We start from the raw sequence: 25,971 nt of genomic DNA, 5'->3' as shown, positions 1-25,971 counted from the left end.
TGAGTGACTTGGCCGGTTTTGATACTAGACGCCTCAACTTTGTATCACTAGATGTACGTCCGACTCGTTGGCTGAACGGTCAGTGTACTGGCCTTCGGTTCAGAGGATCGCAGGTTCGATTCCCACCCAGATCGCGGATTTTAACCTTTGTTGGTTAATTCCAATGAGCCGGGGGCTGGGTGTTTGTGCTGTCCCCAACATCCCTGCAACTCACACACCACACACAACACTATCCTCCACCACAATAACACGCAGTTACCTACACATGGCAGATGCTGCCCATCCTCATCAGAGGGTCTTGCCTTACAAGGGCTGCACTCGGCTAGAAATAGCCACATGAAATTATTATTATACTTGACTTACGTTCATTTTTCCCCTGCCCCACACCATAAGTGGTGTGAAAATAAGTTAAACTAGCGCTCTGCATCAAGTTTATCATTTCTGATTTCCCTTTGTTTCATTATGTAGCGCAATTATCTGAAAGCGCTGTTATCTTTCACTTAATACTGTATTTTCATCATGTGCTTCTTATTCCATTTAAATGTTTTATTCTGGGAAGTCGCATTGTGTTAATGTTCTCTTTCCTGTAGCCTCTGTTTCAAGGGAATACCTTACCTTACCTATGGCGCGACGGCCAGTTTTCGGGTCATGGCCTCCCCAGTTGCTCTCCGCCAAACTTGTCGATCTTGCGCAGCAACTCTCCAATTCCAGATCTTGAGGATGTGTGCTGCGCCCTGATGTACACCATCATCCCATCTGTTACATGGCCTTCCCACAAGCCTTCCTCCTCCAAAGTCTCCTGAGAATATCTTCTTTTTGGATTCAGTGTTCTTCCATCATAATTAGATGACCTGCCCATTTAAGTCTCTTAATTTGAATGGCATGCGACAGGGAGCCTCCTCTAACAGGGAATACAGTTCATTGTTATATCTAATTCCCCATTCCCCTTGTACGCATATGGGTCCATAAATTATCCTCAGGATTTACCTTTAGAAGGAATCTATCTTCTCCACGGCTTTCTTTGAGAGGGTCCACGTATCACTTCCATACATCACTATACTAAGAATGAGGGTTTTGTATAGCATAACTTTTCTGAAAAGAGGTAATCAATGCTCTGGCTCGTAGAAGGGTGCGTACATTCCATGTACTAATTGCATAGTCCATTTCCTTTAGCTTAGCTTGTCGTCGTGGATTTAAATCCACCATTCCAAGGCATATTCTGGGGCTTCGCATCAGTTTGTTTTCCGGAGCGAGGTTGTTAGCCTTGCTCCAACCCCCAGCAATCCGGGAGGACTGATGTTTTCTGTCAGGGTTATCTCCCTTAGCCGATTGGTCCCCATTTGGGTGTCAGGAACTCACTTTCAGCCCTTACATGACAATGCCGTATACCTTAAAGAATGTACTCATTGCCCAGAGGCCACGGCGTGGACGTGCATGTATCGGACTTGGTAGGAATACACGGCATTTCCTGTGTTTTGCTAGTGCACTTCCATCAGCAAGAAGTGTACCCACAGGACCACATACTACCCCTTTGACACCCGTTTTAAGGGAATAGCCCTTGCTAATTTACATCAAAACTTGTTTGTTTGTTTGTTTGTTCATTTTGGGCTATGGTAACATAATTTTATTGAATTGATGAATTTTTTTGTAACATTTATTTTGGAAAAAATATCAACAGATCAAAGGATCACCATTTTTTTTTTTTAATCCACAACGCACATCTCACCATGGCCCTGGTAGGGTTCCCACGCCTGCTCCACATCCTTCCTTATAGTTGTCAAGTTGGTCAACCTGATGTTTGTTTAATTCTCGATGCAGTTTCATCTGGTGCATTTGTTTGTCATAAGGGTGTCCAAATTCCATGTAATTTAAGTTTTTTTTTTTTTTTTTTCTTCTTCTTTACCATGTGTCTTGTAACTGCGTGCCGGTTACAATCCACATATCAAATTTTGAATTTCTTTAATATTGTTGCGTGTTGTAAGAGCAAATAAATAAGACAGATCTTGGAAGCGTCCTATTTCTAAAATTTCTAAAATATATTAGCTAAGTATTAAAACTACACATTTATACACACATGATTGCCGAGCTTACAACTTACACAAATACACACTTACACAGTTCGCACTCTCTCTCTCCCTTAGTTTCTCATGTTTCATTTACAATGAGAGAGAGAGAGAGAGAGAGAGAGAGAGAGAGAGAGAGAGAGAGAGACACGCGCGCACACACACACAATCTCGCAGCTCGGGATAGTATCCACTGTTCATTCAGTCCGTCGAACTCCACTCACAGCCCCATGTTGGTACCCAGTGTTGTCGTCCACGCTGCACAGGACAGGGCATGCCCTCTTCCAGCAGCTGGTCCAAGACACTCACACGCACGATGACAGGCACACAGAAACGAGTCTTCGGCTCCAACAGACAGATACTCCAACAGACCTGACACCTCAGCCCAGGCTCTCACCAACACACTGACTGCACTCTTCGCTAACTCACACCAGCTAAAATAAAACAACTCACTCACTCCGTAGGTCGCACCTGACTTACAATAAATACATGGGCCAACACCATCCGGATGCTTCCAGAAGGGACCCACCTCCCAGAGTGTTTCCGAAGGCGAATACTCTCTGCACACTGTCCAGATTATTCCATAATGCCAGAGTCCTTCAGTGAGCGAGCAGGACGATCCAGGTAGCAGCAACGGGGCTGCTGACCAATTCGCACGCAGTTCTCCTCTGCCTGGTAATGAGAGTAGGGAGAGGGTGGGCTTTCCTTGGTGATGAAAGTGTGGTTGGACTTGGCTAGCTTACATTGGCATGGGGGACGCAGCGACTCACCATGCCACAATGCCCTCTCCTCAGGGCAAGGCTCAACAATATGGTGCCAGACGTTTTGTACGGTTGGCCACCACCTTCCCATGGGGGATCCACTGGGTCTGGTCGACTGTGTCCTCGTTCCCAGTGATAATGATCTGCAAGTCCTTGCGAGACAGCCACAAGTTCGGTAGCTTTCTTTTAGTCCACACCCCTGTTATGCAAGGGACTGGTTTGCTCGTCCCGGACTTAGCCCTGCTAAATTTACTCTTCTTCCCGGGTATGGAATTCGAAGTTCGTACCGACACACAGCTTAACGCCGGAACGAGTGTCCTCGTCAGGTGGCATCCTCGTTTGTTGGTCATCGGTTTGTCTTCCATTGATGCTCAGTCTCCTAGTGGGGGTCACTCCAGCCGTGCCGTTGCCATCGCTGCCTCCATCTGCTGGGACACTGTCGGAGCCTCCTCGTAGCTCTGCTTTCTGCCGATCATCCTCCCTGGACAGAACTCTGCGTCACACATCTTATCGCAGGTGTCAGTCATCTCGCGCTTGGTGTCACCTCGAGGTAACTTGTCTACAATCACGTCTCCTGGTCACTCGATTTCGGCGTCGAATACCCACGGTGTTCTATCGGTGTGCTGAGTCCTCACCTGCAGCTGGACTCTGTAGGCTGCTCTCGGCTGGCGGGCACCGCAATACCCGTTGAGCACTCACACAACCTCCCCGTAGGTCGAACACCGCAGGGAGCTGTGTCGTTCTGTCAGATTTTGTACATGTAGTCCGACAATCGGATATTCGGCTCTCTTCTTTGACATCTATCTGGTCTCGAACTGAGTCCGGAATGTTCCCCAGGAAGTGATCCCGTCGTCCCGTGGGGTTTCCACCTGTACGGCACCAGAGCCACAATCGCTGCTAGCTGGATTTATTCGTGTCTCCACAGCCATCGTGTTCACATGCAGTGCACTCACTTCCTCCGCTGGGGCTCGAACTCCGGACTCCGCACCCACGTGCATCATTTCGGACCACTTCTCATCCAGTTCGTTGTCCTGCACAATGTCATTTTCCCCTCTGTTTCGAGGGAGCGCTCTCCATTTGCTGACTTTAACTGCTCAATCTTCCATTCACTTAAGTCTGTTGTCAGTTGGCCCAGGTTAGATCTCCATTCAAATCTCAGTTCACTAATGAGTGTGTCATAGCTAGATAAGATTTTATTTTCAAGTTCGCTAAAATTGCTTAGAAAAATCTGAAGCTGTTCAGAATTTATTTCACACGTAGAAATTGCTGCCAACTACAAAATATACTACCAGATTTTTGATTCTGACAACAGTTTAAACGTAAGAAATTATCCACTAGTTTGTCACACGTGCCCATCCCACTTCTGACGCCAGTTGATATGTGTTAGCAGGGTAAATAAATAAGACAACCTGGTAGCATCTTATTTCTAAGATTTATTAATTAAGCTCTAAAACTACACATTTACATTCATACAATTGACGAGTTCACAACTTACACAAGTACACTTACACGGTTCGCGCTCTCTTAGTTTCTCGTGTTTCGTCTACATTGACACAGTTAAATTGAAATAATAAATATGGTAGTTCAACCTATTCAATACAAGTAAATAAGAGATGTAGAGATTACATTCTAGAATTATAAGAATGTAATCTCTACATCTCTTATTTACTTGTATTGAATAGGTTGAACTACCATATTTATTATTTCAATTTAACTGTGATACTTTTCAATACGGAACAATGAAATTTTTATCTTTAAATACATTGACACATACACACAGAGTCTTTGATCACATACTCTACACTCACTCAGTAGCACAGTCACACTCACTAGCGCTGTCATGATCCGTAGTCTACATGTCAGTCTCGCAGCTTGGGATAGTATCCGCTGTTCACTCAGTCCATCAAACTCCACTCACAGCCCCATGTCGGCACCCAGTGTTGTCGTCCACGCTGCACAGGACATGCCACGCCCTCTTCCAGCAGCTGGTCCAAGACACGCACGACAACAGACACATAGAAACGAGTCCTCAGCTCCAACAGATACTCCAACAGACTGACACCTCAGCCCAGGCTGCCACTAACACAATGACTGCCTTCTTTGCTAAATCACAACAGCTGAACTACAGCAACTCGCTCACTCCGTAGGTCACGGCTGACTTAAATACCTGGGCCCACGCCATCTGGATGCTTCCAGAAGGGACCCGCCTCCCAGTGTGTTTCCGAAGGCAAATACTCTCTGCATACCGTCCAGATTATTCTGTAAAGTCGGAGGCCTCCAATAAGCGAGCAGGACAATCCAGGTAGCAGGGTAGGTGCTGACCAATCCACAAGCAGCTCTCCTCCACTATCGATTTTCCCTCGCCGAGAAAATGCATATTGTAAGCAACCTTTAAATGTGCAGTGTGGAGGTGGTATGTACTGTATGTGGTTCACAGAACTAATTACAACGTGATGAAATAAGTTGTAGCCCAATTGTTCATCACCGGCGTATTCGTGGAAGAATACCACGAGTTTGTAAACTATTTATCGTCTCAGTAACCAGTATGGACTCAGTGTGTGAACAGTTTTCCTTTACACTTGTTTGGTTCTAGTTCTCTTCAGTCCACGTAATTTGATATTTTATTCGCAGACACTTGACTTGACATTGTACGTATGTGAGATTTGATTTAATATCACCTAGCATGTTGAGGTGCATTATGTTAACACCTCATACAGTGACATTACTTGGTATTCTGAAGTGGTGATGGTGCTTCTTGTTCAGTGTATATACAGTATGAGGTCAAAATGGGATGAAGATCTCGTAGCTTACTTCTAAATGGTCAGCAATAGGCCAAGCAGTCTGCAATCTGTATAAAGATGAGGAGAATTGGTGCAGTATTTCCTGTGTGGTGATGTTTTGGATTAACTTACCAACCTATAGATGGTGGCAAATTGAAAGGCTCAGAAGTCAAGATTCAAAAAATGAGCGTCGTGTTAGGTTAGGGATGCACTTAGCAAGTACTAGTAACTGGTTTTATATCATAACGCGAGTTAAGGCATCTTGCCCTTCCTAAATAATATTTTGAGTGTAAATTATATGTGCTGAATCTATTATAAGGTATGTATGTACAGTGTAAATATTAAGTTGTTTGTGAGTGGACAAGATGGAGATGTACATTTTTGTGAGTAATATTAGACTTTTGATAAACTTTAATTTTCAGTAAATTTAATAGTTATGCGTATGATAACTTTTATTTATGAAGGGAAACCTGGCATGTTATCCAAACTCAATTTCAGGGGTAGACAGGTAAGGTTATATAGCAAGTTTGGAGCATCGTCAGCCTGATGACTGTCACCTTGGGAGAAGGAGTTATGTCATGCTATGTGAGTCAATCATTCCTGTAATTGTTTGCAGGTGGCGTCTAGTTTCATTTAAACATTATCCTTGTGACTATTCATTCATGAAATGTGTTCTGATTAGCCGGTCAGTTACAATACACACAATGGGGTGATAATGTCGCTGGTTTGCCTCTTAAAACATTATGAAAAAATGAAAACGTGTTTACAGTCTGGCACTCACATACTGTAAGCAATCTACAATACATGACAGTTGTGGGAGTTATACACGGGCACTGGTAAATAAATACTTTGTCCACACACAAAATAATCAATGTCAACAACATGAGGCACAACGAAATCACATGCACTTGGAGCAGAGTAGGAAAATCATGTTATCACATGGTAACCGACACGAGACTACGGTATTGTATTCAGTACGCATAGGTTATCTTAAGACGACTGTATCGGCGTAGAAGAATAATCAACTAAAATAACGTATGTTAAAATTGTTCACAGAACATAGAAAATGCTCATAAATATCAAGGTGACCAAATGCGACAGCCTCTTGTCAGAAGATTTAATGGCACGTAAAAGAACTCCTGCAGGATAGAATTTCGGCACCTCGATATCCATGGAAACTGTAACAATAAATGGCGGCCGTTAAACAGTTAAGATATTACTGTTCATAAATAATAGCTGCTCAACCCTTTTTCCTGTGAGACGATTCCTATTCTCGGTCACTATCTGTCCTGCCCCATGTGTAATGATGTCTAAAATGTATGTAGTAGTGGTTAAAATTAGGTGGTGATCGACAGAAAACTATAGAAGTTCATACAGGTAATTTCAGTCATTACCCCCCTTATTACAATGTAATATTAATGGATATATTAAGGGTTAGATTTTACACACCAATAGAGCATATCAAAAGTTAACGGGCTTCTGATAAATTCACCTGCATACATCCTACTGTCAGTGGGGAGGACCTGACACATCCCACTCTGATGAGTGTAGGAAAAACACTGGTTTTATAGAGTAAACACTTGAGAAGACTTATATCTAACATTGCAATAAAAGTTAGTTATTCAGGAACATTCCTTATTAACAGGACGTTTCCACAGGATTCGTCTTCCCCAGCTCTTTAACAGCTAAAAAGGACAATTATCACCTTAGAGAAATGTTTTCCTGTGGATAAAACTGGTAAATAGCTTTTCCTCTCTCAAACTTAAACAGCTGATTCATACGCCCCTCGAACAGCCGAGCTTTAAATAGCGTACGAGGTGGGGTGCGGTCGAAGACTATATTGTTTGTCGTTCATATTAAGGGAGGACGGAGACCTAAGCAAGCACCATCTATCGTAAAATATTCATACTAGCTCGCGCCGCTATACTGTTGCTAAGATGCTCATAATAAACTATCTCGTTCATTTGAACGACTTCATTCATTGAACGGAGTGCCGCGAGAGCTGTTTCGATGTAGACAGCACAAATGAACTACCTCGTTCATTTGAACGACTTCGTTCATTGAACGAAGTGCCACGAGAGCTGTTTCCATGAAGACAGAACAAATGAACTACCTCGTTCATTTGAATGGCAAATAAGCTTGCACACGAATGGCCGATGGCGTGCTGTGTTAATGGTCACGTGACAGCACATCTCTCACACTTCTTAACTGGGGGGAAGGAGTTATACAAAATTAGAAAGCTTATCTGTCTCTCCATCTCTCCTAGATACCATTTCTTCATTTTCACAGACTGGCGGTGGCGTTGTGTAGCTATTTTTTTCTGTTTGTGCTTATAATAAACGAACTTGTTGATTTGAACGAAGTGCCGCGAGGGTTGTTTCTATGATAACACCTCATGAACTACCTCGTTCATTTAAACTAGCTCATTTGAACGACTCAAGGCTATGAACGGTACCTAATGAACTAGTTCAAGCAAATGAACTAACTGGATCCATCCCTACCTGTGGTTTTATATTGGCATGGTGGACACAGCGACTCACCATGCCACAATGTTTTTAAATATACTGGACTTGTGCCTTGAACCTAAACTGGCTAGCTAGCTAATTACTGCATGCAGGAGACAGCGTTTTTTACCCTGGCAAAGAGTGTAAAAGATGAAGTAAATACATGACAAATCTCAATTTCATAAAAAGTGGAGATATGATGCACAGATATGCTCTTCACAGTACTTCCTTTTCTTCTGTGTAGTATCTGTGGCATGCTATTTTTTATTATTTCCCGGTGTAGGACACAGACATATGTTGGACCGATGACCTAGATGTTAGGACCATTTAAACAACAAGCACAGACATATGTTAAGCAGTATTTGTCAGAAGCATCATAATCCACGTCTCATTCTGGTTTTCTACCATTCCTTTTTTCAAGCACTGATCTATGACTGACATGAATAAAATTATTGACAATAGTTAATGAAACTACAAACACGCATTAAACATAACCAAAAAAAAACTTCTTAAAAAGAATTACAATTACAGTTCATGAATGTACCTATAATCTGTCAATAAGTGAACAAAGATAATTTCTTAGGAACATATTATTGATCTGTATGCATATTTTGCATCCACGAATTATCTTCTGTTTGTTCATGTAAGTTGTGAACGTTTGCTAAACCATTACCACATGGGAATTCGTAAGTTCCCTCAATCGCTGTGCTATAAATATGGACAAAGACCTATTTTACACACGAAAGGTTGTGGTGTCAAAGCCAGGACTTTCTATGGTTGAAAGGGATGTATCTCTGAATATACTTCTAATGTAGCTCAGTGGGATGTTAAGTCTAGTGCACAACATCAGGTATCTACGGAAGGACATTCTTGGATCAGTCCCGACGAGTGGTAATCAAAGTGTGGTACACGTACCACTAGGGGTACGCGGAGTCGTCTCAAGGGGTATGCAAATTTATCGTAGCCTCTAACTGTTTTCAGTGAGCAGTTCAGAAATGAGTTGAGCCTGCTCGTTTTCAATAAAATTTTGTTCATTCTGAAGTACGTATCATTTTGTACCTCCCATTGACTAGGTATATAAAAATGCTTAAAAATGCTTACTTATGCTGCATTGCTGTTTTTTAATTATTTTGTTTTGAAATAAACTCATTCACTTCAATGTTTTTCAGTAGCCGCGTATATAGTACAACAGTCATTTTTGCATTAATATTTGGGCTATGCTTGTATTGTATATATAGTTGTTAGGCAATGAAAACCTCATAATTCCACTCAGGAGAAAACCACGTTTCAATCATTAAACAATGAAAATGCCAGAAACAGTCCTTTGGTCACTGCTGACACTATACACCAGGGCCTCTCAGGGTGCATGAGCCTGGTGCACGGTGCAAATGACAACTTCGCTTGGTTGACCAGAGTGCAGACCCCCACTCCTCGATTTGGAGCAATAGCGCTGTCTCTCTCTTTCCCCACGCCTGTCTCGCTCGCTCCCCCTGTCCCCTCTCCCTCACTTGCTCCATAGCACTCCAAATCTGAGCTGAGTTGAGCCAAGCTTAGCCGAGTAGCCCAGAGACGAAGCGTTGGTCCGAGCCGAGCCGGACCGATCCACTATGCACAGCAACTCTGCGCCGTTGTTTGCACGCATGAGGTTTTGAGCGTTTGAGAGGCCCTGCTATACACAATACATTATTGTTATTATTTGGGAACAGGATGGTGTAGCAGCTAGTTGCTTCCCATCATCCCAGCAACCATAGCTTGATTCCTCATGTTGCTGGGGTGAACCCATTGTGTCAGGAAGGGCATGCGAACTTAAATCCAAATCTTTCATACTTCAGTGTGAGTAAGGACCCTGAGCAAGCGTGATAAATGGCGGATGATGATTATACAACCTGTGACAATAAAGTTCGGTTAATAGTCCTGTACTGTCAGCATAGATGAACAATGCACGACAGTGACCTTACTTATCAGATGTAAAGCTTTTCAGGCGTTTGCTCTATATGTTTTTGACATGCTCTATTGGTGAAAAATATCTAATTCCCTTTATGGGAATTTAGAGTGACCTTACTGTCCTTCGAAATAGCCCCCTCCCATAACTATGCACTGCTGAGATTGACGATACATGTCCTGGAAACTTTGCAAGAACGCTTTCTTTGGGATGGTGTTCAAAAGCCTTGTCACGTTTCGTTGGATGTCAGGAATATTGTCAAATCTCTTTCCTTTCCAAGCGAGTTTGATGCATGACTTTTCAGCTCTGACCTTTTTCTGACAAGGGGATCCCGGAGAACGCCATTCCATGCTTTGCCGTTTCATTTCAGGGTTGTACCTGAGACACCAGGTTTCATCCTCAATGACAATACAGTTCAAGAAATTTGGTGTCGCATCTGCCGTTTCAACAAAATTCTGTGAAGCCTCTAAACGTGACTGCTTCTGATCGTCAGTCAAGTGATGTGGCACAAGACAAGAACACGTTTTCCTCTTCTCTAACTTCTGGGTAACTATTTGTTGCACGGATTCAGGGTTAATCTGCAGTTCATCCGCTATCATGTGCACAGTTAATCGCCGATCGTTCATGATCAATGTCCTCACCTTCTCAATGTTTTCATCACTGATGGCAGTTGCCGATCTTTTGCTACGGGGGTTGTCAGAAACACTTTCCCCGCCTTCTAGAAAACAGGTGAACCACTCATACACACGCTTCAAGGACAGTGCTTGATCTTCATAAACACATACCAGCATCGCATGCGTTTCTTTCAGTGTCTTGCCAAGCTTAAAACAAAACTGTACATTGATCTTTTGGTCGTTCATGTTCCTGTTCGCAGTTCAGAACCAACGCACTAAACACGCACTGTGTCAAACAGGTCTTACACGAGACACACAAGATGCTCAACTGAACAACGTTGGGAGCAGGTGGTCAAAACCTGCTGCTACAACCTAAAAATTAACAAGGCCGTACAGCAATCGTAATACTTCAAAACAACCACCCACATGGTTCTTTTGTGGGTGATGAGGTGGGATATAGGTTAGTTTATGAATATTTCACAGCTGTTAATAAACCCGCATTATAAGATTTAACATTTTGGTAATAAATAACTATCGTAATCTATAATCTATAATCTTCATTTCAAAACTAAACAATAAGAAACAAGCCCTAATCCATCTCATCCTAATAAGATTCTAATTAAATTTGGTCTAATAATCAAGAATATTATTGATAGTACAAATATCAATACCAAAATAATAAATCGATTGATAGTTGCTTCTGAAGCGAGGAGAATAGTGGTATTAAGAAGGGTAATTTGGAGAGGATTAAACGGCTATACCACTCAAGATGGTGTAAATATATTTTAAACACAAATATAAATAACATCCAAAAATATATCTGAAATTGGCACTTACTTTTCAAAGTAGTCTCGGAAAGCAGGATGGTCCAGCTTGTGGATGGAGATATTAGTCTGCAGGCACATCTTCATAGTATCCTCAATGAACGTTTGTTTCTCGCTTTTTGCTCTTTTTGTCTTTCTATCCATTTCTGCTATTGTTGCTTGATGCTTGACACCATGCTGTTCACATGCCGGTTGGGAAAAACATCGCTCCTTTAGTTTCTGCTTTTGCAGTGTTTATACAAAACAGCTTTCTTCTTCCAATCATCTTTGACTTCCAAGTTGGCACATCAATATATTTGTATTGCTTACATAAAAATGTTCAGATTTGTAACTAGTCTGTTGATCGTCTCTTCGCTTCTACCCACAGCTACCAGACAGTAAATCAATACCGTACTTTAAAACAGAAATACTACTCAACACCTATGTCAAGAATAACCGAGTATGATCAAGGGTCAAGACAAAGTGAATGAACACGTGTGCTTGAAAGTTTATTAAGCTGTTTGATTGGTTGTTCTTTGCACAGCTCTTTGGCCGTTTAAAGATTTAAGACGCAGTAATAATTCTTTTCCCTGAAATTTACAACATATTTTTTATTTTTAAGAAAAATGCATCGTTGTTAAAAAGATATATGTTTATTTCACATAAAACTGAGAATTTCGCAACTATTTCACATTAATTGTATAATTTCACATTTTATCGCTAATTCGAAATTGCTAAAAACCACTCGTAGGGGTCATATAAGATCAAGGCACATACACTGACAAAGTTTCAACATATTTCGAATTTATCGCAAATGCTAAAAAACACAAACTAACAATCGTTTATTTAAGAGGCCTAACACCTAGATTATCGGCCCAATGTGATAGAAATGAACAAGAGTATCAGGGGATGTGTCATACAAGGAGTTCATATAGAACATATGTAACAATCTGTAACGATTTTTTTTTAAATCTACACACGTAACTGTCTACAAATGCAATAAATTTTTTAAACAAGCAATGTCTCCTTAAAATACCTCTTGATTAATGTGAAAATACGCTATAGTATTTAACCTAACTGAACACAAATGCAGCAAAATAAGCAAAAGATCATGGAAGTTGGACTGTTACTCCCAATCCTAATTATGAAATGAAAGTGCTGGACATTCTGTGGAGCCAAGTTAAGGAAATGTCTCAAAGCAGGTAAGGAACTACTCTACATAGTAACAAATAAATATAGGACTACTTACTCTGTCTGCTGTGGTGTAGTAGTGCGTCCAAAATGGTCAAATCCTATGTTGAACCATTTATATGTAGCGTCATGAATCTTGAAATATTTGTCACAGATCTGCTGTGGAGTGAGTCCTTCCTCCAGAGCTTTCGTCTCAGTTGCAGTACCATATTCGTCCGTGCCACAAATATAGAGGGTGTTAAGGTTACATAACCGACAATACCTACCAAAGGAAGCAATGTTCATCAAAACAAATTCCAGTAGTAAGGACATGTAAGTCAGAATTATATTTACAAATACAAATGAAGAGGAATGACAGAAACAAACCTAACTTTCTCAGTGGTCTCTCTGTTGTACTGTTTGTCATTATATGACATATCTGTGGGACTCTGAAGACAAATTTAAAGGCTCCGCACATGAGAAGATACAAAGTGTGCAAGAGATTAGAGAAGTTACAGGAAAGAGAGGAGAAGAAGAGAACTGAAGGTGGTGTATAAACAGGTGTGTAAACACTTTATCCAAATTTTGATTTGCACATAAGATATTTCATTAAATAACTGATAAATTGTTGATATCTACATTAACAAACTGGTGAAGATATGTGTGAAAGATATTCAGTGATGTCGTTTGGGGAATAAACTGCAGTGTATTAACAGACTGCCTCACTAAATAATTTTTATTTTGTTTAAAAAGTGTGTCAATCTTCTTTCTTAAATCATGAGAGAAATCTCCCACATCACAGTCGACTGGAGCCCTGAAACCAAAGCAGACAAGTGTCCCGGTATGCCGACGGCAACGATATGACAGAAAAGGGCTAGGAGTGGGAAAGAAGCGGCCGTGGCCTTAATTAAGGTACAGCCCCAGCATTTGCCTGATGCGAAAATGGGAAACCATGGAAAACCATCTTCAGGGCTGCCAATAGTGGGATTCAAACCCATCTCCTGGATGCAAGCTTACAGCTGCACGCTCCTAACCGCACAGCCAACTCACCTGGTGGTACGTGGACTAAAATATGATGTAAATTACTTTGAAATGGTGTTGGCAGTGATAGTGAAGAGTGGAAAGCAATCCTGGGCCACTGAGCTGGGAACATATTGAAAAAATTAAAGAGGTGGTAAAAGAGGTCAGCCAAGCACACAACGAGGAAGCTGATCATGGAACAGAATAAGGACATTCAGGACTAGAAAGATAGCCTGAGGGGTGACATGGCAGGTATAAGAGAGCCTGGGTAAATAGCATGAGGAAATGAAAATTGCAAAGGAACAACGATTGGTGTTGCAGCAATGCACATAGTAGCTGGAGATGTAGGTCTGGAGATCAACATTTGCCTAATGTAGCAGATGCCTGATTATATATGGGAATAGAGAGAATAGAGGCAAAGGCAGATCGGCATTATTATCTTCTGTGTTAGAAGTGCTTACAGCAGGAGTGACGGTAAATTGCACGGAATCCAATGTGGATGATGTGCAGAGAAAAGGAAGGACCCAGGGAAATAGGTCGATTAAGGTACAATTGGTATCCAGGATGAAAACCTATCAAATTCTCCAGAATGCCAAGAATTTAATTGATTCCACCTGGGGAGAGCAAGAAGAAAGGGACTTACAGTGTTCATAAAGGGCAAGAGACTTTTCAACATAGGTGATGGCTGGAGAAAGAATTACTTGTCATCTCAGCTGGAAGCCTTGGTGCGAGAAGGAAATGGAGTGCCAGCATCACAGCATGGAAGAAGGAATGATGACGCACAAGAAACAGGAGTGGAGCTAAGAAGGGGAGGAGGAGGAGGTACCATAGAGGGAAAGGGAAATAAACAGGAAAGAAAAATGCTACGGGGAATTTACAGCTCTCCTCATGGAAGTATAGTCCAAATTGATAAGATAATGAACACACAAAGTAAAAAAAAAAAAAAAAAAAGGAAGTGTGACTAATAACAGAAAAGCGATATAACTAGTATGGAGGGTGGGCTTTGTTAATACAGAAGGCTTATTAAGTAAACTGAGAAATGATGGAGTGTGTGAGTTTGTGGAAAATTTTGAGATATTTGGCTTTTTAGAAACATGGATGTCCAAAGGGAGGATCTTATCGAAGAAGGGGTATGTTACGAGAAGTGTAATGAAAAGAGAGGGGCACGAGGAATATCACTTCTGATAAAGGAGGAGATTAGTAATCAGATAGAAGAATTACCGAACGATATGGAGGATGTAGTTTGGATAACGCTCAAACTGGAAGGTAGTAGACAGAGAGATATTTATGTATAAGCTTCCTATATCATCATCCACTGGGGTCACCATGCACAAACATGAATTTTCCTTCAGGATTTAATATAGGAGATTAGCTTAACGAGAGGAAACTTTGAAGAAGCAGGAATTATTATGTTGGAAGATTGGAATGCATGAATTGGAGAGTCAATTCCAGAATACAAAAGAGGGATTAGAGCCAATGAGAGGTAGCACAAGCAGTCAGGATAAAGAATGGCATGAATGGGGATAAACTTTTAGAACTGTGTGCTGCAGAAAATTATATATTTTGAATGGATGATGATGAGAGATGAAATGGGAAAGCTGACATATATCACAGCGCAAGGAAGCAATGCAACTGATTTGGTCGTGAGTACAAGAGATATTTTAGAAGTAGTAAATAAAATAGAGATAAAAGAATGGGCCGAATCACATCATTTCCCGGTATCTATTACCTTACGGATGTATGAGAAGGAGCAAAAGGAGAGCAATACCGTAAGTAAAAAGGAGGATAATAAAAAAATGAATAAATATAAGTGGTGCAGGTATTTTTGTAACGTATCTTTCTATAAGCCTGGCCAGGCACCTATATAAAGAGGTGGTCTTGATGGTAGAGATGAGTTATTGTTTTGTAGGAGTTTCACTGGTGAATGCTGATGTAGGCAGTCGGTAGTCTCTGTTTCAACTGTGTTACAAGGTTGTAATCTGTATGTACTGAGATAGGCAATTGGTAAAAAGGCGGCTTGGCAATTGTTAAAATGGCGGCTTGCTGATGTTCTCGGAGTGAAGTGTTGTTTGTGATACAGTGATTAAGGTTATGTGCATTTAATTTGTAAATAATTGTAAATAGATCCGTGTACACAAGTTGACAGTATTTTGTGCGCATCATTGTGGATACAACATTGGCGACCGCGACAGGATTCTTAGAATCTATTGGACCCGAAAATGCAGAATGATCAGAGGACCGCGGTGATGTGTGAACAGTTAATTTCCTTGATTCAGGCCCAGTCAAAAAACATTGAGACCCAGTTTGGAAAACTCGAGGGGAACATTGAAGCCCAGTTTGGAAAACCAGAGGGGGAAATCGAGAACCAGTTCAAGACCAGATTGACGCCAGAAGAGGGTGATGAATACCCGATCACTGGACTTCGTGGGCAGGAGATGGAAGTACGATGCAGCCCGCAGCCATGTTCGACCTTCGAGGAAGTTATGGGAGAATTTAGCGGGCGTGGCAGTGTCCACCAACTGAGAGCCGACTACCGAGTCCAGCAGCAGGAGAGGACTCAGCGCAATTATTTGACGCCAAGACCGAACAACCAGATGATGCGACGGTGAATGGGCCGTACCAGTATGTCACCAAGAGCGAGGCGGTCGACAGCTGCAGTAAGCTCCACGGCACTGTGAACTGTACAGGGAGGATGTTTAGCATGAAGCAGAACTATGGGGAGGCTCAGACGATGTCCCAGGAGATGGAGGCAGCAATGGCAATGACACAGCCAGTGGGACCCCCGCTAGGAGACTGAGAACCAATGGGGTCCGAATCGACAACCAACAAACGAGGGTGCCAGCTGACCAGGATACTCGTCCCAGCACGAAGCCATATACCAGTAAGAACATTGAGATCAGCACCCCGGAAAAAGAGAAGACTCAACAGAGCCAAGCCCAAAACATGTGAGCCTGTCCCATGCATCACACCGGTGGACTACGAAGGTTCATGGGCCCTGACAGAACACAAAGATACGAACGAGGGGAAAGCCAGCAGAGCTTCGAATGCCACGCGAGGACCTGTGGATCACCATCACCAAGAACGAAGACACCGCCGACTGGACCCAGCGGACCCACCTAGGGAGGGGGGTGGCGCCCTATTGAACCGCCGGGCTGCAAACTCTGGACTTCGATAGTGCCAACAGGAGGACTGTATGACTGAAGTAGTCTGGGTGTAGGTAAACAGTGAGGACCAAGAGAGAGTGACAGACTGTGGAAATTGTTTCAAGTTATAGGGGGGATATTGACGCAAGTGTGATAAAGGGATATAACTTGAAAACAGTATTTTATCACCCATGGGTAAATAATGCAAGTATCGAGCTATTATTATTATTATTATTATTATTATTATTATTATTATTACTTGTACGGCTATGAAGTGTTTACATCCAGTTAGTATTATTATTATTATTATTATTATTATTATTATTATTACATCATATGTACATATGATACGATCGCGTTGCTTATGAGGTTATGTTATGAAACGTGCTGTATGCATATATTTATATGAGTTCGGTTAATGTTGTTATAACCTGTAGGTGATGTGTAATCCACTACAGAATTGTGAAATACGCTGTAACATCCAGAATGGCTCTAGATCAGGCGAGATGATTGTAGAATATTCTGTGCATTATAGCCACGTTGTTAGGCACTTGAGAATTTACGAGAAGGTATTTTTGTAACGTATCTTTCTAGAAGCCTGGCCAGGCACCTATATAAAGAGGTGGTCTTGAGTGTAGAGGCGAGTTATCGCTTAGTAGGAGTTTCATTGGTGAACAAGTGTTGTAGTTAGGCTGACATGCCGACGTAGGCAGTCGGTAGTCATCTGTTTCAACTGTGTTTCAAGGTTGTAATCTCTATGTCCTGTGATAGGCAATTGTTAAAATGGCGGCTTGTTGATGTTCTCGGAGTGAAATGTTTTGTTTGTGATACAGTGATTAAGGTTATGCGCATTTGATTTGTAAATAATTGTAAATAAATCTGTGTACACAAATAAACAGCATTTTGTGTGAGTCATTGTGGATACAACAGACTAACACTGCCATACAGATGGCTATAATATCTGTATGGAAGAAGAGCTCAGCATACATTCTATGAGATGATGGGAGAAGACAGTGTAGGTATTAAAAATGTACTATATGGCATGGTTACAAGTGAAGGAAAGATATAACTATGTCAAAATGGAAAATAAAGATGGCAAGGAGGCAGAGAAAGACAAGGACCTCAAAATGATGTAGTGGGTGTACTTTGAAGTAGGGTTGGGCAGACCGGAACATTCACTTGTTCTGCAACATTAGGAAATTGAGGCGGAATGCTTCGGTACAGAGTGCCGAGACACGGGACACAGGGCACAGGACTGTAACTGCGTCCTAGAGAGAACTTCGAGAGGCAACAGGACATGCTCCGCTTCAGCTGGAATGTGCCTGAACCGAACGTGCTGTGCCAAGGCCGCACTAGATAGATTAGTTGGCCTTGGCTGTGTCTGCCTGTCGATACCAGCTGTGTGCCGCCCTGTGTTGGAGTGTCAACATTTTTTCATCCAGTTATATCTTTAATTCCAAAGCGATGACCCGTATTTTTCTTGGGCTTAAAAGTTTCCTTAAAGTCCAAATTAATTTTTAACATCAATCCGCGAGAAAGTGTTGAGGGAAATTTTCGAGATATTGAAGAAAGTAAATGGAAGTTGAGAGGGAAGGAATTCGAAGTACAGAGAGCACATTGGGACGCAGGCGAAGCAGCTAAAGCAGTGCAGCGCAGAGCAGATTTTTGTAATCCACACAAATCATTGCACCATCGCAAGTTGACAGACACGGCAGGACAGAGCAGAGCAGGCCGGTTCTCCATGTTTTTCTGCCTACCACGCGATGTCTTCGAAACACAGTTTCCTGCGCACGTGTCACGCAGTTAAGAAATGGAGGAGAAAATTACCACAGCCATTCAGTCTCGCCATGTTTTGTAGGTACTGTGTGAATCATGTGGACTGCAATGCAGTATGTACGTATATATGTATGTATGTATGTATGTTCGTGAGAAAATGGCTGAACAGAATTTAATCAAAATCGGTATGTAAATTCGGGGAATAAGGCACTACAGTCCAGGCTATAAATCATTTTATTCACGCTGCGTAACAAGGTAGTTTAGAGAAAGGCCTAAAATGTAATCCACCGAGCAAGTGGCCGTGCGGTTAAGGTCGCGCATCTGTGAGCTTGCATTCGGGAGATAGTGGGTTCGAACCCCACTGTCGGCAGCCCTGAAGATGGTTTTCCGTGGTTTCCTGTTTTCACACTAGGCAAATGCTGGGGCTGTACCTTAATTAAGGCCACGCCCGCTACCTTCCCAATCTTCCACCCTTCTTCCGTCGCCGAAAACCTTCGATATGTTAGTGCGACGTTAAACAAAAGCATGTAATCCTCATATATCTATGAAACAATCCATGACCCAAGTTCTCGCAACATATAGAATTTAAGACAAAGTTCTAATGTTGATTATGGAGAGCATCATCGCCGACTCCGTCGCCGTCATCCATCATCACATTTATGTGAAGAGATAAATACGGAAAATCATTTATCATGTCTTGTCAAATATAATTGCAAACGCGTTCACAACAGATTGTGAATGTTGATTGATTTTAGTATCTTGTGTCTTGTGACAACTAGATGAAAATCTAGCAGTACATTTGTAAATACATATTTTTCCCTCTCCCCCACTGTGATCCTATTAATGAATTTACCATGCAAGTTGGTCGTGCGGTTAGGATCGCCTTGCTATGAGCTTGCATTCGGGAGATAGGGGGTTCGAACCCCTCTGTCGGCAACCGTGAAGATAGTTTTCCGTGGTTTCCCATTTTCACACCAGGCTAATGCTGGGGGGGCTGTACCTTAATTAAGGCCTCGGTCGCTTCCTTCCCATTCCTAGCCCTTTCCTATTCCATCGTTGCCATAAGACCTATCTGTGTCGGTGCGACGTAAAAAATATAAAAAGTAATCATGAATTAAATTCTTTGCTTAGTCCATATGAACGCCGAATATCGGTAACATAGAAATATTGTTCAGTCTTGTAAACTGGCGAAGGTGGTTGTTTTTATTGCGATTGTCTTAAGCTGAATAACCGCGTTGCCATCAGCACAAGGGAAATTGTGAAGATGACTAACAAAATGAGAAAAATCGCGAATGCTTGAAGAAAAAGAAAAAAAGAGCCTCTTTATACTGGATGCCCCAGTATCACAGAGTCTAAAGAAAACATGTTATTTCTGAAAACCGACGAGAGCCTGCGTGGCAATGTGCGCTCACGTCCACTTCGCAATTTCGTAAGGTTCGCGGTGTTCTGCTCTGCTCTTCCCTGCTCTGCGGCCAACTGCTTCTCAACGTGCGCCCGGCCTAACAGCAGGAAAGTACAACAATGTATTCATCCAGTTATATTTTTAATTCCAAAGCGACGACCCATATTTTTCTTGGGCTTAAAAGTTTCCTTAAAGTCAAAATTAATGTTTAACGTCAATCCCCGAGAAAGTGTTGAGGGAAATTTTCGAGATATTAATTACTCACAATACAGGCCAATACATTCAACTGGTGAAAATATTCTTGAACTGGTTACTTTTAAACACCTGCACTGCCATTGTAACCGTGTTATGAGTATTTTATATTGACCGGAAAAATCTCAATCTAATAGCAGCCTTTAGCGTGATTATTGGCGCGAATTTCAGTGTTCCGACTGTTCGTTCACGTTCCCTGCAGCTTTATGCTGGACCATGGCCATAACTACACACAGGCACACACCACACAGCACGTTCCGTACAGGCACACTCCCAGTTCCCACTGGCGCGGAGCATGTAATGTTGCCTCTCGAAGTTCTCTCTACACTGCGCAGTTACAGTCCCGCGTCCCGTGCGCCCGCTGCACAGTTCAGCTAGTAGGCGAAGGGCAGTGTATAGCGGCGCTTCTGATGGGACAGCGAGTCAGTGTCTCCGGCTCGCTTGAGAATGTTTCGGAACAATTGACACTCGGTGTTCTGGAACAGCGGAACGTAACTGTGCACCGGCACCTTGTGCCGAAACAGGGACATAGTGCCCAACCCTACTTTGAAGAATTGCTAAATCCAAATGGGAATACACTTTACATGGGAGGAAGTGGAAGTAGCACTGAGGAAGATAAAGGAAAGCACAAGGTCTGGATGAGGCAAGTTTGGAGACTGTGAGAAAATCTAGAGAGGTGGAGAAACAAGGCTATGGCTACAAAAGGTGATGAGAGTCGTACGAAAGGAGAAGATGACAAGAAAATTAGAAGAAGGGGCTTGACTTATCACCTCATATTTAATAACAATCAAGCTACTATTATTATAACACACGCCATCTATATAAGATACTAAAACTTTTGTATTAAACAATTCAAACTTAAAATATTAGGTATGTCAATCAAATAAACTCTAAACTTAGCAATATTCTATATAAAATTATATAGGGGCTGCCTGACCGAGGTGGTAAAGGCGTGCTTGGTTCACCCGGTAAGAAGCGAGTTCGATTCCCCGTCAGGAAGTTGAAAAATTTAAGAAACTAGATTTCCACTTCCGGAGGTGCACGTAGCCCTGAGGTTCACTCAGCGTACACCAAAAATGAGTACCAGGTTAATTCCTGGGGGGCAAAGGCGGCCAGGCGTAGAGCTAACCACTCTACCCCATGAAGTGCTGAGGTTATGGATAGTGGAAGCCTTTACCTTCTAACCCTCCAAAAGCCTTCATGGCCTGTACAGAGATTTTGCTTTGCTTTTTTATATAAAATTATATTAAAGGAACAGACTTGCCCAGTAACTAAAACATTTAAAAATACACTAGCTGATGTACCCGTGCTTCGCTACGGGATTCTCAGAAAGACTGACTTGGTGGTTTTCCTAACTGAATTCAACATAGGTCATTACAAAAACGTCAGTAGAAATGTAGCGATTGAAAGCAATGTTATTATATAAAATACTCGATCAAATGAAAAACCGCACACTTTCTCACTTTCAACGAACAGTACTACGGTGCCGGTCTAACAGACCAAAGTTCCAGAGCTGGAATAACCAGGTCGCAAACTGCCGTGAACACTCCTCTGACATTATTCCGTTAAATATGCACACTACTCATTCCAATCAGTGGCTCATAGTAGGGATTGTATAGCTCGAATACTATGATGAACCAGTGTGTTATGTACCAGATATATCAGAGAATGTATGAACCAGAGGAATGGCATGCTAAAGAATAAAATTATCTTACACCCCAGCTACTTCCCACCAATATACAGGCAGGCTGTTACAGTCGGTACGCCCAGGCGAGTTGGCCGTGTGGTTAGGGGCGCGCAGCTGTGAGCTTGCATCCGGGAGATAGTGGATTCGAACCCCACTGCTGGCAACACTGAAGATGGTATTCGGGAGATGGTGGGTTCGAGCCCCACTGTCGGCAGCCCTGACAATGGTTTTCCGTGGTTTCCCATTTTCACATCAGGCAAATGCCGGGACTGTACCTTAATTAAAGCCACGGCCGCTTCCTTCCACTTCCTAGACATTTCCTATCCCATCGTCGCCATAAGACATATCTGTGTCGGTGCGACGTTAAGAAAAATAAAAGATGGTTTTCCGTGGTTTCCCATTTTCACACCAGTCACACCAGGCTGTACCTTAAAGCCAAGGCCGCTTCCTTCACACCACTATTCATTTCCTATCCCATCGTCGCCATAAGACCTATCTGTGTCGGTGCTACGTCAAGCAAATTAAAAAAAACCTCAGTACGCTGCAGTAATCCTATCTATCGGAGATGAGAGGAAACAGAAGACAAAAAGCACATCACAACAAACAATGGTCTATGTAGTGTTATTGTTGATAAAGTTCATGAGCCTTCTATATTGCAGGCCTTCACATTAGTTTTCTTTCGACTCTGTGATATTAGGGTGTCTTACAAAATTATTTATATCGTAGACTGTAGTTCCTTATTCTCAGACTTTACACGCCGATTTCCACTAAATTCTCTTTACCCATTTTCTCGTGACTCGGCGCTGATATGGACTTAGTAACAAAAATCCAAATTCATGAATATCTCCAATTATATGCGGTACGGTAACAATGTATGAGACATAAGTGATCGGAAATTTAATAACTTCTTACATAACTACTACTAACTTACGACATAACTAAAGTTAAGTTAGTTATGTAGTATTTATCGATACGACCACTAATAACATAATTTATTTGAGAATTACATTTCAGACCTTCCCCTAAACTACCATTTCACTCAGCGTGAATAAAATAATTTGTAGCCTAGATTGCAGTGGCTCATCACCCGTCATTACATACCGATTTTCATTAAATTCTCTTCAGCCGTTTTATCATGATGCGTGTACATACATACATACAGAGAGACAGAAATTACGGAAAAGTAAAAAATGCATTTCGTTGTCACTATGGACATGACCGATATAGAAATACCATTCTTTTCAAATTCTCAGTAATGTACAGACAAAACTCTTATTTTATACATATAGATTTATCGATACGACAACTAATAATATAAATAACTTATTTGAGAATTACATTTCAGTCCTTCTCCTAAACTACCATTTCACTCAGTGTGAATAAAATAATTTATAGCCGAGCTTGTAGTGGTTCATCACCCGACATTACATACCGATTTTCATTAAATTTTCTTCAGCCGTTTTCTATTGATGCGTGTACAATCATACAGACAGACAGACAGACAGACAGACAGACAGACAGACAGACAGACAGACAGACAGACAGACAGACAGACATTACGGAAAAGTAAAAAATGCATTTCCTTGTTACTGTGGACATGACAGATACATAAATACCATTCATTTCAAATTCTGAGCAATGTACAGGCAAAACACTTTTTTTATATATAGATTACATTTCAGGCCTTCCCCGAAACTACCATTTCACTCAGCGTGATTAAAATAATTTATAGCCTAGATTATAGCGCCCTATTTCCCGACTTTGCATACCAATTTTCGTGAAGTTACGACCACTAATAAAATAAATATTTGACAATTAAATTTTAGGCCTTCCCCTAAACTACCATTTTTTTCAGCGTGTATAGCCTATATTGTAGCGACTTATTTTCCATCTTTGTCTAGCGATTTTCATTAAGACACGACCACTAATAACATAAATATTTGAAAATTAAATTTCAGACCTTCCCCTAAACTACCATTTGACTCAGCGTGATTAAAATAATTTATAGCCTAGATTGTAGCGGTTCATCACCCGACTTTACATTCCGATTTTCATAAAATTCTCTTCAGCCGTTTTCTCGTGATGCGTGTACATACATACAGACAGACAGACAGAAATTACGGAAAAGTAAAAAATGCATTTCCTTGTTACTGTGGACATGACCGATACAGAAATACCATTCTTTTCAAATTCTGAGCAATGTACAGACAAAACTCTTATTTTATATATATAGATGTTGTGTTGGGTATTCAGCCCGAAGGCTGGTTTGATCCTCTGCAGCTCCGCCAACAGCTGTCATAAATAGCCTAGGCGTCACTGAAGAGGCGTACTAGGGAAATGAGGAGTGAGGTAGTTTCCCGTTGCTTTCCTCACCAAGCCAGCTGTTGCTATTACATATCATTCTGCCAAGCCCACTGAAATGCACGCACCAACCGACCCTATAAGCGATATTTTCACACCATTCATAACAGGGACTGGCTGCATAAGGAATGGTATTACTAGCATCACTCATACCTCAGTCACTTTCATATTGTCAAAGCCAAGGATGAGACTGAGACAGGTCAATGAAAGTAACAAATTTGATATAGCCCTTACCAGAAGACATAGTGCACTGTAAACACTACATCTCGCCAACAAAGGCATTAAAAATACATATAAATCAAATTATCATAAAATAAGCGTCTCTTTCACTTAAAATACTAATGAAATCCTTCAAATCAAAGTTTTCATCTACAATAAATTGTTGCGGCTCCTTCCGTTGAACTACATCTTTCTGCAAACAATCTCTTACTGGTATGCTAGCCTTTGTTTTCACTACATGAATAGACTGCATATACGAAAATAAGTTGACCTTGAACTCCGATTTCTTGTGGAAACATGAAAGCCAGTTCAAAACATATTCTTTGTCCTTTGAAATCAGAAACCATATGTCTTTATTTGTCTACTGGAACCATATTGAGTCCGATTAACATATATAAATAAACTACGGTTAATAGTTAGGTCCACCCTGTCAATATACGAAGGGGTCCAGAAAAATGTAGACACTCTTTGGTAACAATGCTGTCACTCTTTCAAGATATTAGTGAGTCATTAGACAAAGGTACCGGTATGCAAGTTGATGCTATTGTGATTGATTTTGCTAAAGCATTTGATGTAGTACAACATGACATTCTGATCAGAAAAATGGTGGAAACATACATTCATAAAAGGGTGGTTCTGTGGGTCCGTGAATTTCTGACAAACCGCACACAGAGGGTAAAGGTGGGAAGTGAATACTCCGAAGAAGTTACTATGTCGGGAGTAGTACAGGGTAATGTTGTAGGGCCACTCCTATTTACGGCATTTATCAACGATCTGCCAAATAAAATTCGAAGTGAATGCAGACTGTTTGCAGACGACTGCATAATAAACAGAAAAATACAGAATAATAGTGATAATAGGTTATTAAAGCCGATATACATATACTCCATGAGTGGGCACTAGATTACAAAATGAAAATAAATTCTTGAAAATGCAGTCTCATAACAATGGGAAAAGAACGTAGGCAACGGGACTTTGAACATTGTCTTGGATGGACACTCTGGTTGAGAGTGACTCGTGCAAGTACCTACGAATCTACATAAAAAGAGATTTTTTTTTTTTTGATAGTGGCTTTACATCGCACTGACACAGATAGGTCTTATGACGACGATGGGATAGGAAAGGGCTAGGACTGGAAGGAAGTGGCCATGGCTTTAATTAAGGTACAGCCCCAGCATTTGACTGGTGTGAAAAATGAGAAACTACAGAAAACCATCTTCAAGGCTGCCGACAGTGGGATTCGAACCCACTATCTCCCAGATGCAAGCTCACAGCTGCGGGCCCCTAACCGCACGGTCAACTCGCCCGATAAAGAGAGATCTAAAATGGAACACCCACGTGGGAGGTTTAATTAGCAAAGTGTACAGGTCCTTACTCTTCGTAATGAGGGTGCTAAAGGGCAGCAGTTTCCAGGCAAGCCGCAGGGCTATATATCACTCATTAGGCAAGTCCTGGAATATGGAGCAGCCATATG

At 41.6% G+C, this 25,971-nt stretch overlaps 1 protein-coding gene across 1 annotated transcript in view; it reads right to left on the bottom strand.

Annotated features, from left to right (window-relative positions):
• The window catches only part of MetRS (methionyl-tRNA synthetase 1), a 298,475-nt gene that overhangs the window by 171,501 nt on the left and 101,003 nt on the right, over positions 1-25,971 (bottom strand). Inside the window, exon 8 of the mRNA XM_067147600.2 lies at positions 12,717-12,920. Within this exon, the coding sequence (XP_067003701.2) occupies positions 12,717-12,920 (204 nt within the window). The remainder of the gene's footprint in view (positions 1-12,716; positions 12,921-25,971) is intronic.

The sequence above is a fragment of the Anabrus simplex genome, chromosome 5 (assembly GCF_040414725.1).
Source record: "Anabrus simplex isolate iqAnaSimp1 chromosome 5, ASM4041472v1, whole genome shotgun sequence".
In the NCBI taxonomy this organism is placed as follows: Eukaryota; Metazoa; Arthropoda; class Insecta; order Orthoptera; family Tettigoniidae; genus Anabrus; species Anabrus simplex.
This window is presented reverse-complemented; position numbering and strand designations above follow the sequence as displayed.